Here is an 18,643-nt window from a genome sequence, read left to right as displayed (position 1 = left end):
TTTCATATTTGTTAGCACTTTGCTAGATGTAATAAAACGTAGATTTGTTTCGCTTTACAGTGTAATAACTGGCAGCTGATCCTATTCTTTTTTAATAACACCCCTTCAATATGCAAATTCTCTTTGATTCTCAGTTGCATATAATGCGCGCAGTAGTATCGATCCTAAACGATGAATTTTGTTTTATAACTAAGTTTTAGGTAAGGGCTAAATAAATGTATTGAATGTAGAGTCAATTTCCAAGTGTCTCGTCTATAAGATATTGTGGTGTTTGGTCGGAGTTGCCGGCTGCGGCGGCGGCGCGTTTTGTCTGCCTGACCAGTGGCCGAGAGTGGCAGAGGTGGTAGCCGACTAGCCGTGCATTCTGTCGCAGTCGCAGCTAGGGTGCGCTCATCTCCCGACGCTCGCACCACCCGGCCTCGAAACTCGACACTCCCGGCATTTTCCCGCCAAAATATTCGCGCTTGTCATGTTTCTTTTTTAATAATTAAGTACTGTTGTTTTAATGTAACGCAGTGATCGATTTTATTTTGTGATGCGTTCTTATATTGTGTTCATTTTATTCTTTGTATTTTTGCCGAAATCGACGGAAGCAATTCGGTGGCTGTAAGTATCATTTTAATTACTTATCTTTTTTAGCTTAGTAAATTTTACAGTTACATACTTGCGTCAAAATAATCCCAATTTAGATTCATCGAATTGTATATCAATATCAAATTGTATTTCATCCTATTAATATAAATGTAGTCTTAAGTAATAGTTATTTTAATAATATACATAATTTTTTGTATTACATTATTGTCTCGGAAAATTCCTCTATTTCAAAATCCTGTAAATGAAGAACTGTTAATGCGAGTGAAAAAATAATTACTGCTTTTTCTATAAATTCTGCTTTTCTAAACGTTATTGTAAGAAAAATATTTGAATGCAACCATGTTTGAACGTTCAAAGTACTACGCGTCTGTACATTGTGTTAAAACTCTTGTTTCGTCTTATCTTCCACTTAGCCGTGTTTAAGTATAAGTACGCCATTATAATTTACAGAAGAGGCTCTACATCAAAGTTAACATTAATAAGAGATACTTGTCCGTAGTTATTTATTAAGTTGATGTAGTAACAGATTTCTCCGCACTCTCATTCGTTGTCTGCACATAGAACAGATAATGCTTCGAATATTTAATTAGATTTCAGTTCAATTTGCTAGCTAAAATGCTGCTGAAGGCTTCATGTTTTAATTAATGAAATAACATCAAAACTATTGCACAAGTTCGGAATGAAGGCATACCTTCTGTTTAATGAGTTTGCGATGAGCGTAAACGTGCCTTCTGAAAAATAAATGAAGATATGCCCTCTATATTTCAATTTTAATGGTTATTGCTGGTCTCAAAAACTACAACGTGATATAGGTCTACATTTTAGTGCACTTGCGAATATGACGATACTTCGTAATACTACTAAAAATAATTTTGAAAAGCCCTTTAAAATGTTTTCTAACGCATATTTAGAGAAGAACGACAGTCTTTTTCATAGTTTAAACTATAATTTTAATTGGTACAAAACATTTAAGTATAAAAAACGCAGTGGCTCTATAAGTTGATATTTCTCGAAGAAAATTGTACACTTAATATATTTTAAATGCAGGTAATTTGACTTTCTAATTCTGCTACTAAATAATTAATTAAATAAAATTGTATTTCTGTCAAACGCAATAATTGTTAGAGCTACATTGTACAAGCTTTCTACGCAACCTTTGAAAGCGCTGTGCAATTAATTTATTATTAAGTACGACGTTGTAAATTATAATATAATGGAAGGACTTAAACCTAGTCTACTTATTAAAATATTAGTTGCTTTTATACAAAAAGAAACGCAATACAGTTTAGAATTAAATTGAGTAATATCATTTACAAGTACTTCTAGTAATTTTCTTTGTGGTACAATAAGTACCTAGCAGGTATTTAATAATTTGTTTGAGGAATAAGCAAGAATTCATGCCAATAAAATGGCATACTTTATGACAAGCTTTTCATTATTAAGATTTATCTGATCCTCGTAGAGTAACGAGAGCGTAGAGTTTACATATTTATTTAAAAAAAATTGTATCGTAGGTATTCGCTAGATTTTTTTTCATTTCTTTAAGAAAAATACGAAAGTTAAGCCGATATTTTGTAATCTCATAAACAGCACAGCATACACCGGTTATTATAGGTAATCTAGCAATGTAACAAAACAAACAAATATTCCTCTGTCTGACGCCACCTGAATCATCTGCAATAGATGGACACAGGCCAATGATGATGATGATGAGCAATGTAAAATTTTCCATACTTAATTTTTTGGTCGGCTTGATGGCTGTTTAATAAGTCCCCAAACTTACAAGTAGCACATCTTTCTAAGAGATTAACTTTGTTCATCTGCCTATATGTCACACGAAATTTAAAAAAAAATCCAAATTACGTTTTGTAAAAAAATACATTTACAGGATCTTGACGATACTGATTTTTGTAAATTTACTTTATGACGAAGCCAGGTACCTACACTACCTACCCATCTTGTTAATATTCATATTAACAAGATGGGTACCTGTACCTGATTCATAAAGTTTGTACTTATTATAAGGTATTTTATACAACTCAATCAATGAAAAAGAATATTCTATCAACCATAATTTAATTAAGTCGAGCTGAGAATCTGAAACATTTACCTGTTCACAAAGGCAGTCTGTTACGAATATAATTAACGAGTGCTTACAGCGAAGCGAATGAATCAATACAAGAGCACAATACCGACAAAACGCTCGAAATAACAATGTTATTGTACCATTTGAAACATCCACAGGATTTAAAGCGGTTGTAACGGCTCGATTCGCCCCCGTCCATCGACGCTCCCTAATTGAACATTGCACTAATGAGCGCCGTTGTTCTGTTGCAACCCGCAATTATTCGCCCCCGAGATTACACCCGGTAATATCCCGGGAAATGTGAGCTTTGGTTGCTGAACACGATTTTCGGGAGTAGCTCTAAGTACCTAATTATTTCAATATTACGGTTGTTGGTATTTATGTAAATAGCCCAGTTAACGTCCCACCGCCTCGTTAAATTTGATATGTTAACATAGAAGGATTTTATTAATTCAGGTAAATGCGGTCGTTTGCAACAAAAATAATTTTATGACAATGGGACATTAGTATCTATTTTCAAGAGTAATCGCTCGTAATGCAATAAATGAAAGGGATTTAGGATTTTTAGTTCGTGATTTGGTTTTAATATGGGTACTCGCAGTTGATATATATTAACTAGAGGTAACTTGGCTGTGAACATGTATTCACTTAAGTATAATACTAACTTAACAATAGCCAATCATGTTCTTACCTCAAGAATGTTCAAATAATTAGATTTCAACACGACTAATGAGTCCTTTTGTGGATCTTCCCATTGCAGATGGATATTATGATAACGATACTTACATAATAATATATCATCGGCTTTTTTTGACTTTATTCTGTCAACGTTGGCAGTCTCTGACCGCATTGCCAGTTGATTTCGGATAAAACTGAATGACAACACAGAAAAAAAGGAGCTTCAGCGATTCGAAACTACTGAATTCCAAATTTACAAATAGAAACGCTAAATATAAATAATATATGTACTTTTATGTAGGTCTGTATTTTAATAATCACTAGGATTCTCACGATGTGCTAAATATGGCACACTAAACTATAGGCACTATCGAGGACGAAGGATGATGTGTACAAGAGAAACGTGATGTCGAGTCGCCAGCAATCATACTGATAATATTAATTAATGTAAGGCATTTTAAATAAGTAGTTAGCAACTAGTTGCTTAAAACAAAATCGTATGATTTACGTTTTGATTAAAACAAACACTTTACTGTTTCGTAACTTTTAACTTGTGTGTGTTTGCATGTTTACTCATCATACGGGAATTCGGGTTAATTTCCGTATTCTATTATAATATAACATTTAATATACTTAACTACTGTACTGAAGTGTTCTCAATTGCTTAAGTAGGCACGGTAGTCACACATAGTCAAGATTTTTCTAGAATGAAACAAATTGTTCGTACGACAAAAAGGTCTTTGATATATTTAGGTACAGGACTTTTCCGACAAAAGAAATGTTCGCCAATTTATCCCAAAGCTCCCCCCCGGTACCTGCAACTAATACTTAGCTCAATCTTCTATATTTCCACATGACTTTCATATCCAAAGTTTTACAGTAAAATGTCCTTGTGTAAGTGATTCCGGTGAGAGAAGCGGTTTCAGTTTTCGCTGAGTTAGCGAGGGCCGTGTGTGGCAGACCGAAAAAAATAATTTCCCTCGCTCGAGTTCCCACTGTGACTTTTCCAGGCGGCCGTCCCGTGCATCTGGCGGGACCTATTATTAGGGGACGGCTCTTAATGCTTTCTTAGGTATTTTTATATGGCCGCCGTCTTAGTTTTTACGATTGTGATTTTTATTGAATTCTCCTTCAGCGTTATGTATGTAGGTGCCCGAAGTTGGCCGGAGTATGCTTGCCCAGAGCGGACGAAGGTAAAATATGAGCCACTTACTGGAAGATTTATTTTATTGCACTGTGTTGGACACACGTTTATTACAATTTTATGTCCAAATGTAAAAGTATATGACAAAATTGATTTCTTCGTACTAACGTCGACAAGTTAATTGATGTTGTTCTAAAATATAAGTCTTCTTAGATCGTTAATTACTTAGCATGTTATTATTATTTCTTCAATACACTTACGTGTACGAACTCTAAGTATAAACTAAATCTGTGAACTTCCTCGAAAGCCTACAAAGACCGTGAGAGTGAAGTAAGTACAAGCACAAGCCGAAATGTGAAGGGCTTCGTTCGCGAGGGCCAAACTTTGTGCTGTTACTCAAGTTCGCAACTTGCATCGTTAATGGGTAGGTAGGATTACAAAATTGGCTCTAAGTCGTGAGCAATACTTGACTACATGTTACTAGTTAGTATATAGCTTTAAAATTAGAAACTAAAACTGAACTAGTTGAGTATTGCATAAACATGGGTAATGTGTATCTCAGTTGATAAGTTGGCAGATACACTGACACCTATTCCTATTAAGTATTATTATACCTTTAGAGCGAGGTGCAGACTTAGATCCTTTAAATATAGATATTATTCATCAATCGCTGAGAGTTTACAATTTATCTTAACGAAGAACAAACGACTTAATTCCTGAACATCTCGAAGGATTGTTTTGTTGGAGAGGGCGGGGTACGGCAATAAGTGCAACAAATCGCCTCATGCACGATTCATTTGATCTGACACAAATTTATCCACGCGGCGGTGCTCTTTATTTACACCGACGACGATGTTCAGTTTGTCCTGACAAATTCATAAATTACCGACATCCTCACCGCAACACATTTTATTTGTTCGCCTTTTATTTTTGTCACACATTTCTTGTTCAGCCGTATCGACGGCAACCTTTTTGATGTATGGTTCATTAATCAACACTGTACGATATGATATCGAATTTAGTGTAGTTTATTTTAGCAGCTAAATATAATCTCTTACCTTTTGTTTCTTTCGTTAGATTTTTATTTGTTAGGTAGGAAACTGATTAATTAGAAAACATGTAGGTATGTCATGTCTCTAAATTTTTTGGTAAATAAGTGCGTACGACGTACATATTTAATTCAAATACATCACAAATATGTTGAAGGTTTTGATTTCTACAACGCGCTTCATAAAGAAATAACAAAACAATGCTCTGCTATTAATTAAGCATTGGCTGGAAAATGTAATTAGAAAGGTACGACAAAGAAAATCCTAGCAGGTAAGAGGCGATAATTAGCGCTTAAAGCGAGTGTACAGAGGTGTGCGGGGAGCGGAGCGGGCGGCGGGGCGGCACGCTGTCTGGCGCGAGCGTTGACTCACGCGCGGGAAGTCCGCCCGCCCAGCGCCGCCCGCCGCCGTCCGCCGCCGTCCGCCGCCCAGCTACGACATAGCTCTATGCGATTATCCGCTTTTACTTGTCGCCATCGCCACGTGCTCCCGCTACAATGAATCACTTCACTCAAACGACATCCGGCCCAAAGAACAGACATTTCATTAAAGATATTACAAAAGATCTATAAATAGATACTTAGCCAATTACAATAACGATATTATATATTTATATATATTTACAGTAACGTTTAACTCAAGGCCTAACCCCTCCCTCATTACAGGGTAAAGGAGGCCCTTGCCCAAGAGTGGAATAGTGATGGGTTAAATATATTTATTTATTTTAATTTAATTTGTAAAAACTGTGTCGAGAACTTGGGCTACGTAAGTCCGTGATGTTTGATATTTTCTTGTCTTGTAGTCTCTATCAGTTTTAATAACACCTGGGGGCACAACAGCCTCGTGATGCGCCTCCCTTGGAGACTCACCACGACATTGTTCACATCAAATGTTAATAGAATAAAAGGGCATACAACCTAAAAACAACATAACACGAATGTTTAACACAATCAAATTAAAATGTAAATGAAAAGTATGTACCGACGTTAGGCGGAGATGTTATTAAAAAACCCCATAGAATCGGCTATCAACACTTTTTACATGTTTTGTCCGGCGCTCTAACAGCTGCTCCGAGCATTTCGTCCGCACAGATAAGGCACGATCGTGCACTCCGCTACCCTCTCACAACTTGCAAAAATCACTTATTATAATGTGCTTCATTTCTCTTGTAGGATTACTTGACAAGATTTATTGACTCCAATGTTTTTTTATTCACACGCAACCACACATCCTCGTTTTAACATCTAAAATAACGTAGCGGCTGTTCAATTTCTGAATGAGTGCCGAAACGTCTTCGCATCTCTCAAAATATCCAATGTTTAGCTATTAAACGACGGTTTAAGCCCAACCCTTAATTTATATACTTACATCTAATAGTTATGTATAATCATAATCAAGCGATTAAGCCGGTAAAAGAAGATGCCGTAAAAATAAGAATCTGCTGATTTCAGATTTTTTATTACTTATATCAGACATTACCTATGCTATTTTTAATCATTTTTGAAAAAAAAATCTTATATTTTTAGTTTAATTAAGTTTACATTTCAATATCGTTAATGAAGGTGACTGTGAGGCATTTTAGTAAAATATTTAATCAAAGTGACATTTGTAAGCTAACATTTTCACAAAACGTTATTACATCGAGTTAACGCAATTTTATCTTCATGTAATTTTTATAGCTGCACGGTAATGTCAAATTTATACCAATAAAATGAAACGATTATTCCTTTCAGCGCGACGACTTAGACAAATAGCCCTTGTATTGAACAATTTGTTGAGTAATCCCTGCATTTGTTTCAATTATTCCGGCTTCCTACTTGATGGCCACTTACCTACATTTAAATCTAATGGGGCGACCTGACACGTGCCTCGCATGTAGATTTGAATGAATATCACAATTATACAGATATTCCAGTTTAATATTCAGATTATGAAAGGTTTATGATATGTTCCTCACATTAATATGCTATCGCAGTTCTCGAACGTGAATTTCATACGAATAAGTATGATTTCGCTTTTATTTATATGAGCACATTCAGCTAATGGAATTGTTCATCTTGATTAGGGATAGTTATTAGACACATTGTAGGAGAGCGCGTGTGTCAAATGGTTAATAATTAGTGTATTATTGTTCCGTGTGCAATGGAGCGAGGAAGTTAACAGTGGCAGGGTGGGAAGTCGACTCTTGTCGTTGATCATAACAAATGACGATTTCTTTCGGTAATAATATGTGGTAATAAATTCGTCGTTAGGTAGAGTCGTCATAGTATAGCTGTATAAAAGGATGTGGGCTCGAGAATGATTCGTTTATTTTACACTTACTGCGTATAATCCGAAACGAATGACACTTACTGTTAAGGGGTGTACGGAATATTCGTAGGGTTATACATAGATGTTTGGTTGCTTTTGTAATTAAGTATCTATTATATGGTATGTAATTAAATATATATTTAGAATTTTCATAAAACAAAAGTTTTCTTTAAAGTTCCCTTGTAAGTAGTAGGTTGCAGGGCAGGCGGGCGTGCCAGCAGTGGCTGGCTGAAGGGGTGGCTACACACGCCACGACAATCATACAGCATTTAATCATCATTAAAGCGGAATCAGCGACGCGCCGTTGCAGCCGCGTCAGCTGTATTGCGCCCCAAACGTGTTTTTTGCCTTCATCGCTGGTTTTAGACGATGTTTTAAAAGTGTTTTTTTACAATTTTAAACTTTTACCAGCTGACAGTGCAAGCTCGCCGAAAATTGGTAGACATTGTTTCAACACTTTTCATTTAGTGAGCAGATTTTGAGGGCATTTATATTTTAAGAGTTATATTATTTCGACGCGCACCTCTACGAATTGTTTTATTGAAAACTGCGTGGGTATCAAGGTGAATCGTGTCGACGACGTCCGAAATGTTATTACTTGAATACGAAAAAAATATTGAAAGCGTGTCTAATACTGCATTAGCCATGCGTTTAATAAAACGTAGAACTGCTGTTGCGTAGACATGTGACCCTTTTCGGTATTAGAAAAATTACATTGTAACTTGACGGCCTGTTCCATCTACATAAACAACACAAAGAGATTTACCCGAAAAATGTTGGGTGGTCTTTTGTGTCGACGACCAGTTATGACAAAGCGAAACCCTCTGCCCCTCTGCAAAGTTCTTTGTCTACCAGATCGAGATAGGCGCGTTAAATTTGATACGGGAATTATTTTATTAGATCAAACGTACACGTGCACAGCGTGACGAATGCGATAATGTTCCCGGCACCGGGCCCAACAACGGAACAATTACATTCCACATGAATTAACCATAATAGTACGATTACGGAAGCTTTGGGCTCGTAGTACCGTGACTCCATGTCCGGAGTCAATTGGTGTTGCGCTTTTCCGTAGATATTTGCTGCGTAGCTGTTTCTTATTGTAGCGATAGCGTAGTCTGAAGTAGTGTAGGCTGTTGGCTGTAGGTTGGCAGTTGCATGCGATGCCGCGTGCCGTGGCGCGGCCCATCGCTCGTCATGTCGTGAGTGAGTGGTGACGTCGCGTGCGCTGTCCCCCATGACATTACACGGATATCGGTTTTCCGAGGGGTACAAAGCAAATATTAATAGGCCTTCTTTATCGAACTATTTTACGAAATGTGAATTTTTGCAAATACATTCCTGAACATCATTTCTAAATTACATAATTTGCTATGATAAGGGAAAGCTGTCAGCGTAAGTGCTTCGTAGATGTCATTATCTTATACAAATCATACGAATTTTCGAAACATGCAAACTAAGAATTCATTTAAGTTTTATTTGATTAAAAAGCACGTAAAAATAAAGCGCTTAGCGCGGACTTCACCTGGCACAGCAATGCTACTAGAAAAAAATACTGTGATTATTATATGATATTGCACATCGGTATATTGTACAAAGTTTAAAGAAGCATGGTTGTTTATTGTTCGCTCGGTCGCAAAGATATGCGCAACCGAGCGGCGGCTTGTCGCGGAACCAATGCATCAATAATGAGCCTGCAGTACACTCGGTAATAACCGACTATGTTGTGGACCCGACATGTACCTAGATACCTACGCAACTATGTAGCTATAAAGTGCCTATAATAGTGTATGTTTGGCAACGTTCACTCAATTCCGTAAGCTTATTCGAGTTATTCGAAATGTGTTAGACAACTTTTCTTTGCCGAATAAAATGCTAAAATTTTACAGGTGCAGCTTATTACGTGTTAATCAAATGCCTAGTTTCTCTAACATAGATAATTATGGGCCAATTGAAAACCTCGACAAAAATGACTTTTACATTTTTACTGATGTTTATGGTTTCAATTCAGCTTTATTAAAATTCAAGTTACTTCCACGTCGTACATTTTATGGGTGTAACAAATTTAGTTAGTTTCACAACTATGGCACAACTTTAACCTAGATATTTGAATAAACGTCTCCCCTTATAATATTGGAAACGGTACCATCGGCAACGCGTGTCCTTGGCAGGCACGACGAAACGTCAATGAAATTTAATATACCGTCTACGATAACCCAGTTATCGTAACGTAAGCTGTATAATATAAAAAGCGGCAAGTACGCCTGCCGCATCCCTCGCGGCCCAAGTAGTACCGACTGCCTCCCCGTCGCTGCCGCACGTAAGCTCCTTTTGCTACAACTTGCTACGCACGCATTAGCCGCCCGCACGCCGACCAATCATAGTACATTGTTTTGTTTTATTAAATTGCACTGTCAAAATAGGCAAATGTAACAATTCTTATAAGTTAAAATAATAGTGTATTTTATAAATTGTAAATTATTAAGTATGCGAGTTTAAAATAAGGGGCATAATCATAATTATTGTAGAGCCACCCTAATAGCCATCACTGCGAGCGGGTGTTATTTCTATATACCTTATTGGACTTTGGTGACTCACTTAACCACGATATGCAGATTTGCAAGGTGCACTGGTGTTGAAATAGTGACATAGTGGACCGTACTGTGCATCGACTGCGAAGATTAGAACAGCCCATTCACGTGGTTTAACACTTACTACTTGTACGCATTAGCATATGCACTAGTTAGCACAAAGTTCGCAGTCCATATTAATAGGTTTAGTTTATTTTTGGCCTATTCATAATTTTATTTTACTGATATTTTATCATCTTAAATGTTAATAGTGTTTGATTGTGACGATACATGTTGATAAATGTTACGTATTATTTTGTTTCAGCCAATAATAGAGTTTATTTAAACTGAAAATGAATCGAAATATCTGACACTTAAAGCAAATATACAATGAGTTTGTTCGTTGATTTACGTCAAATTAAATCTTCAGTAACAAACCTATCTGAGATGGTCGATAAAATATCTTCTTCTGTAACCAAAGAAAAGAAACAAGACGAACGTCCAAAGAAAGATGACATACTGTATAGCAGCTCAATGTATAAGCCGACAACTTTGGGTTTCGGCGTTCGTTTTTCCAGTCAAGAAGACGTTTATCAAAGTTTGCCCATGCCTTCATCCAGACTGAGAAGTCACATGTCGTTACCTAATTTAGGAAAAGCAGAGAGTGTGTTTGATAAACCATCCGGGTCAAGACTGGATGATAGATCCAAAATTGTAGAAATAGACGACGAAAAGGATGAGAGAAATATGCCAACGATACAGTTATCAACGGAAAACCTCAGTGATTGGATCATTGCGTCTATAAATAAACGACCACATTTTGATGACGTTGGAGACACTCACCCGATGGATTTCATAGAAAATATAAAATATTATATATCAGAACTAAAAATGGCTGAAGAGAAACAATTACCATTCATAATAACGTGTTTAGAAGGCGTACCGCTTATGTGGGCACGTTGCTTTAGGAGCGAATTCAAAGATGTAGAAACTTTTTATATCGCTTTCGAACAGGAATTTTGGGGTCCCGACAGACAAAAGGCCGTTTTGTATGACATGAAACTAGGCAAATACGATGACACGAATCCACGCGTTAGTATGTCGGAGTACTTTCTACACAAGGTGTCAAACTATCGGCATCTGACGCCTCCTCCTTCGGATTTGGAAATAGTGTATTCTCTCGCTGCTCATTTTCCCACAGCCGTAGAATTAGAATTGCGTCTCGCACCGAAGCCCACGTTACGTGAAGCGTACCATGTCCTCCGGCGTAGGGAAGGTGAGGGCGCTGATTTTCTACCAAATTATTTATATGAAATGTGTGAAGCGTTTCAACGAGGTCAAAGACCCGAATCCGCACGACGTGATCCATCACAGTCATCTAACACTGTAGACCAAGACAAGAAAGGACAGAAATAATATTAAGTGATTTTTGCACAAACCGTTATACGTATTGTTCACTGCCATCATAATCTCTTTAGAAATAAAGTTTTTAAATATTTAAGTTGTTTTATTTCCTAGTCCATATGCAACTATGCACAATTCTTCACCTATCATTAAGTACCGGCAGCGATATAAGAATTAGCATGTGATACAAATTCGAGACAATAATGTATTTTAAAGTACTTAATGAGTTAAACATACTGTTATGACAATAATTACATTTAAACATATGATGCAGAGCGTTACATGAGAGCGAAGGCAACTGGACGGAGAGCGACTGCGTAGACGCGCGACGTAGCGGTGTACTATGGGGCGGGCAAGCGCGAGCGTGTCGGCGGCAGCCCGCCGTGATGCCGCACGTCGCAGCCGCCGCGCGGCTCGCCCGCACCGCCTGCCTCGCTGCTCACGCCGGAGAGCGCTGGAACTGCTCGTCCATCGAACTTGCACCCAAGTATACCCCTGACTTACTTACAGGTGCGTACCATTGAAATCTATATTTCTAACAGCAATACAACGAATACTAAAGTCTATAGCCAGCCGATCTGGTCAGTCTACCACCATAACTCGTCAGAAAGATTTAACTTAGTAGGGTTCCCACAAGATTTGCGCCATGCCAATAATATTAATACCCCATATCACGTATACGCTTATCCATGTTACATAACATGGATATTAATATACATGTGTATTATTGTTGTACTTAATATCAAGACGTCTGAAAGCTTTCTAGGACTTACAAATTAGCTGACAATTGACAAAGCTCTGAAAACTCTTCGTTGTAGTCTTATTTTTCCAACGCATTTCAAAAAACCCTGTTCACATGTGAAGAAGGTTTAAGAAAGGTTTTTTATGCTATCTAGAAAAAGGCTGCTACTCCATCACGAATGAAAGATAAGGGAGACAAGTTTGTCGAGACTTTTAAATCAACGTCGATGTATTGTGCGAGCGCGGCCGGCGTAACGACAGCGCCCTTTCTTTCAGCGACGAGCGCGCGGGGCTGTTCCGCTCCAGCCATTCTTTTTATTTACATGACATGTGAATTTATTTATCACTTCTCGGGTAATTAATTTTCAAATTACACCATTGTATAAAATTTCCTCTCTTTAATGTTGATGACCGTGTAATAAACAGCATAACAAGTAAAGAGCAATCGTACCGATACCGATCCTAGCAGGAATCTTATTAAATAACAGAAGACGTCACGCGATGACTTCATAACTCTACGCCAGCACGGAACTCGTTGAACGAACGCTGGCTAAGGCTGCCTGTACAACACGTTGGGTCTCATGGCATGACGTGACTGCATAGTAAGTAGGTAAATATTGATCTAATAAATGAAAAAAAAAACAAGTGATGGACGCACAAACGTTTTTGGCTGTAGCTACACGAATCGAGACACGTTATTTGTGTTTCAAGTTCGATCAAAGTTTTCTACCGGAACAGAATTGGATTTTAAATTTTCAGAAGGTTTATCGATAGTCAATCTGTTTTTTTGCCGCCACGTACAATCAGTGTTCCAAGAAAAAAAGTAAAAACAACTATCTAAAAGTTAGGAATAGAAAGAAGACAAACAATGGGGAAGTTTTTCTAGTTTTAGCATGGTCGACGACATTGTGTAGTTGGCAGCGAGTGCCGGCCGGATGCCGACAGCCGACTACTGCGAAATACAGAGCATTGTTTTTGGTCACCATTTCGGCGTCCGTCTGCCCACTTTAGGAAATTAATTGACACGGAACGTTGTCGGCTACAAACAAAACCGTTAGGAATCTTTGGAGTGCTCCAGGCTTGATACATTTTAATTAAAAGTTTTACGAAGCGAATAAAGTCTGCGACCGCTGCGGCAACGAACAAAGAATAACTTTTCATTAAGACCCGAAGTGTCTGCTTAGATAGAGGTGTCCATCTAATTTTACATAACACACAGTGAGCTTATTATTAAGATGATCTAATGACTCTGTATTCGGTATATTTATTTTGGGCTTAGTACTTGGTAGTAAATAATACTATTTCGTGTAAATTCAATTTCTTCGTTACTTAATCACACATTGTGAGTACTGTAAGGTTCACATTCGCTAAAAGTTTGCTTTCTTTTTGGATTATTTTGTGTCTTAAGCCTAGTTGTAGATATAGTAATCGATCTTTTAGTACAAGCTGGTGGAGACAATTAGAATAGGAAAGTACACTGACTTTTATCTGTAGCTAGATTTTAAATTTTGGTCTCTTGACAAATTAACATAACTTCACATACAAAAATACGATAGTTCCTCGATATTCGATAGTGTTGGGAAATCGACTCTCTGAATCCATTCGGATTTCGTAGTTTTTGTGTTAGAGGCCATTCATTTTGTCAGGTCTTGCTTTTCTTTTCGTTGCTGTCGATAAATCTTTCGTAGATTCGCAGTTAGACTGTATCAGGGCTTGTTAAAAACTATGTAAGTAATTATTTTTCGTAGGTTCTAAACAAAAATGATTTTTTTCTGTTTACTTTCTTGAGAGTACCTATGGCGCGGGCAGTTAAGTGTAATGTCAAATTAAAATTAGTGACATCACCGTTCACCGTAATACGTCATAATGAATGTTACTGAAAGTCTGTAAAGCGCTTAGACCGCCTTGTAGAACGCAATAAAGTAAGTGCAAATTGTTGTAATTTTCGATGTGTTCATGTTACGTCACTGTGTCATGCTTTGGCGTGACAGTTGGTGCCTATCACCATGCTCAGGATACACATTCTTGATTTTATTACGAACTGGTTTCCTTGTCATATTTTCTTCTAAGTAAACATGAAAGATCAAACTACCATAACACGACATTTTTTGTGACTTACATCACGCACAAAAACCACAGGAAGTTTTTTGTAAAATTCGAATCTGCGAATCATTTCAGCCATATCAGCAGAACGCACAATATACATATTGCTCTACCTGACTTTCCTCAAAGTTCTACTTTATCGGAGAAAAAAAACAGTTATTGTTTTGACTAACAGAAATCAGGAATTACCTATAAGTGAACCGTTTGATCGCAGAACCTTATATGCAGAGGGTGCAAAAAAAGTACGTTGGAGTCGTAAAAATTGGACATAGTATAGTTGTCGACACTGTGCAGTTGGGTCATGGGTAGGAAAATAAATCAATCTCGCGAATCCTTATTGATGAGGTGGAGGTTTTCTTTAGAAAACCATGAAAGTTATCTTTGGTCTGTTAAATTAGAAAGACGATCGAAGCTCGTCTTACAATGCGATCAGCGGTGAGGGTTTAGGGTCGAGGTACAGCGAGACGGACAAAAGATTTAATTACACGCATGAATCAAGCGTGCAGGGTGCGGGGTGGTGAGGGGCACGCGCGGGGGAGGGACGTCATTCAGCGATAACCGTGAGCTGTGCACTCACGCGCGCTCTGCGCTGCCGATGTGCTGTGTGATAAGCCCGTCAAATGCCATTGTTTAACAGAGCTAAGGACGTGCGGGCGCTATCGCACACCATATCGCTTGTAATTAAAAACCTCTCTCTTCATGAAAATTTACCGTCTTGCTGCTATAAAGACATTTTCATCAAATTCTTTTCCTATGGAATGCTTGATAACTAAGACATAATGAAGAAATTACATGAAGTTACAAATCGTTTTAGGCACGTAACTAAGCAATCAATCACCAAAATAACTGTCACAGTAATTACGCTAACAATAGATGAACCCGATCAATAGAAACTGTAGCAATAGATAGTTCAGAAGCTATTTTTTTATAGTAACTAATAGATTGATCTAGTTCAAGAACTTTATTGAACGATATTAATACGGATGCGAACGAATGCAAGCCAAGCTCGAAATAAGCGGAATTTTAATACTTAATTGATGCCCATTTGCAGTAACAGGTGGCTCAATAGCATTTATTCGATTTGATTAGGAGTAATTACGCGATGTTGAAAATTGATCCAGTTTTTACTTAAATACGCGCTTTAGAGAAGAAAGTCATGAACTGATTTCGTTAAAAATATTTTATAAATCGAATGAGCCACTTACCATTCAATATGTGCAGGTACCCGCGAGCAGGCGTACGTGTACGCAATGTCCGCGGCTGCGCTGGCGTGGTCGGTGGCTCGTGCGTGCGCGGCGGGCTCGCTGCCGGCGTGCTCGTGCGCCGCGCCGCCCCGCGCCCCGCCACGCCCGCCGCGACAAGCACAAGTCACACCTGCTGAACCGCACGCCAGGTTCAAATGGGGCGGTTGTGGAGACAACTTTCAGTGGGCTGAGAGGTACGACATATTTTCTTTAATCTAATCTAGGATCATGAAGTAAGATCACCACATTATCAGGTTTTTCTTCCTTTCAGGTTCGCTAGGCAGTTCTTGGACGGTCACGAGATAGACGTCCGTGAGGGCAAAGTGGATACTTTCATAGAAATGGATACGACAACTACAGACTTACCGACAACTACGACCACCCTGGAACCGACCACTGTGCCCCCGGTAGTTATATTGGTGGATGATCAACCGGCTCCCGCTAATACTAGTGATGCACCGAAAACAAGGAGGAAAGGCCGACGCGGAAGGAAGCGATTGCCGCGTTCACCGCGACGCGGCAGGCCGACAAGGAAACGATTCAGATCTAGACCCAAGTAAGAGAAAACAGAAAAATATGTTTTGTATAATAACAGTACGGAATTTAAATTTTTTATTCGACCAGATACCGTTTTACACGTACTTACAGAAAATATAACCAGCACGCTGTAACCAATTCGAAATTTAAAATATAAAACACATTTCAATATATTGCGTAGGTACGATTACGAAGACAGAGGATCCAGATACCGCAACATAGAATACCGAATGGCAGCGGACGACCCGAGATTCGACCCTCAAGTGGACTTGCAAACGCGACTCGAACGACTGCGGCCCCTCATCGCCTCGGCTAACCTCATGAACGGTCGTTTCGGACGCAAGGTGAGCTACAGAAGGATAATCGATCTCGATCATCGCGAAATGATTTTCCTCGATGGGTGGCAGACGTCAATCTATCCGACGTGGTAACTTTAAACCTGCGTTTTATCGCGATCGTAAGCTTAACGTGAAATCTGTGTGCGTGCGCAGCTGGTGTCGAGCGGCATGCGCACGAAGTGCACGTGTCACGGCGTGTCGGGCTCGTGCTCCGTGCGCACGTGCTGGCGCGCGCTGCCGCCGCTGGCGCGCGTGGCGGGCGCGCTCGCCGCCGAGCCCGCGCGCGCCGCCGCGCTGCGCCCAAGACACCGCACGCGGCGTGCTCGCCCGCGCCTGCGCTACGTCACGCCTAGCCCCGACTACTGCGAACCCGACCCTGCCGCCGGCTCGCTGGGCACGCACGGACGGTACGTATCCCTACCGACAGGCGAAGTTAACGATTCACCACGAAACATAACTATTATGGCGAAAAGTGACGACTGACGCTGCTCATTTTTTATGTGACCCAGAAAGTGCAACGCGAGTATCGGCAGCGGTCCGGGCGGGTGCGGACGCCTGTGCTGCGGGCGCGGACGCCGGGCCATACGCTCCACGCGCCTGGAGCGCTGCCACTGTCGCTACCACTGGTGTTGCCGCGTCGACTGCCAGCTCTGCAGGCTCACCACGGAGGATCACTACTGCAACTGAATACGTTCCACATTATAGTATCACTCGTTAACTCCAAATTTATGAAACGAACGTCGATACCGAACGTCGACCTTAGTTCCACGCTCATAATTTTCCACTTATGTGGATATTTTCTGTCTTGTCCGTTACCGAAATTTTAATAAATCCTGTTAACTCAATAATTATAAGTAGTATTTACCCACCTGATTAAAATTAGTATTACTATCTAGTAGACTATATAAGGATCTCGATCGTAATTTAAGGACTTCCAATTTATTTTTCCTAAACAGAAGATTAATTTAACAAAATATGTTCATAAATTGTTTTCGCCAAAGATAATTTATTAATGTTTTACATTTTAACTAGTCATTTATCAATCATGCTAGGATGTGTTGTGAAACACTTCCCGTGTCTGTGTAGAAATAAACATAATATAATAGAAACGATATAATAATCATATAATATTATATTCAGGTATGCTACGTACTTAGAATATAACTGTTTTTGTCTGATTTATTTAAGACTGTTATTTTGTGACATATCTTTTACGATTTTAGAATTGTAACTTATTGGGTATTATCTCATTTTCGACAATAAATGTATTAGGTGTAACGTAGACGCTGTAAATTCAGCTTCACAAATATTTAGTATGGAATCTTTTAACTTTTTCGTGTTATTGATATTCAACAGTAAGTCCAGTTTAAGAAAACCTTCATAAACCTCGTCCGATAACAATAACCCACACCGTCAGTTATTCGACATCACATTATTTTAAGCGCAGAATTTTAACCTCGCTTATGACCACAGTCTGTAGTTTTACTAGTCTATCTGCTGATTAAACACTCAAAAACAAACTAACATCGACTATAAATCTTCATAAAATAGATTACTGTATATTTAGATCTCCTACGTAATAAATATTTAACTTAGATTTTAGTACATCGCTGTACATACTATCTCTTACCTTTAGGAAACTATCTAGATATAGAATTTCCTCTGTCAACATAATATGTGTATCCTAACGTTGTTTCATGTCAAATGATAAATTTAACTAAATAGTGATTTTTAACTCTTAAGTACCAATGTAAATAAAAATCGTACTTAGATATATTTGTTTTAATTATTACCCTTTTAATACAGTAACGCCTGGTGAGGCTCTACACATATTCTGCAATATTT

At 38.6% G+C, this 18,643-nt stretch overlaps 2 protein-coding genes across 2 annotated transcripts; both read left to right on the top strand.

Moving 5' to 3' along the window:
- Positions 1 to 318: 318 nt before the first annotated feature.
- Positions 319 to 18,554, top strand: LOC142981289 (protein Wnt-11b-like). The gene is made up of 7 exons (XM_076127089.1): positions 319 to 606; positions 12,110 to 12,345; positions 15,901 to 16,117; positions 16,195 to 16,479; positions 16,642 to 16,804; positions 16,952 to 17,205; positions 17,308 to 18,554. The coding sequence occupies exons 1-7, from the start codon at positions 536 to 538 to the stop codon at positions 17,483 to 17,485; spliced, it is 1,404 nt and encodes a 467-aa protein (XP_075983204.1). The 5' UTR covers positions 319 to 535; the 3' UTR covers positions 17,486 to 18,554.
- LOC142981297 (uncharacterized) lies at positions 10,035 to 12,088 on the top strand. The gene is made up of 2 exons (XM_076127103.1): positions 10,035 to 10,181; positions 10,757 to 12,088. The coding sequence occupies exon 2, from the start codon at positions 10,822 to 10,824 to the stop codon at positions 11,845 to 11,847; it is 1,026 nt and encodes a 341-aa protein (XP_075983218.1). The 5' UTR covers positions 10,035 to 10,181; positions 10,757 to 10,821; the 3' UTR covers positions 11,848 to 12,088.
- Positions 18,555 to 18,643: the final 89 nt, after the last annotated feature.

The sequence above is a fragment of the Anticarsia gemmatalis genome, chromosome 2 (assembly GCF_050436995.1).
Source record: "Anticarsia gemmatalis isolate Benzon Research Colony breed Stoneville strain chromosome 2, ilAntGemm2 primary, whole genome shotgun sequence".
Taxonomy (NCBI): domain Eukaryota; kingdom Metazoa; phylum Arthropoda; class Insecta; order Lepidoptera; family Erebidae; genus Anticarsia; species Anticarsia gemmatalis.
This window is presented reverse-complemented; position numbering and strand designations above follow the sequence as displayed.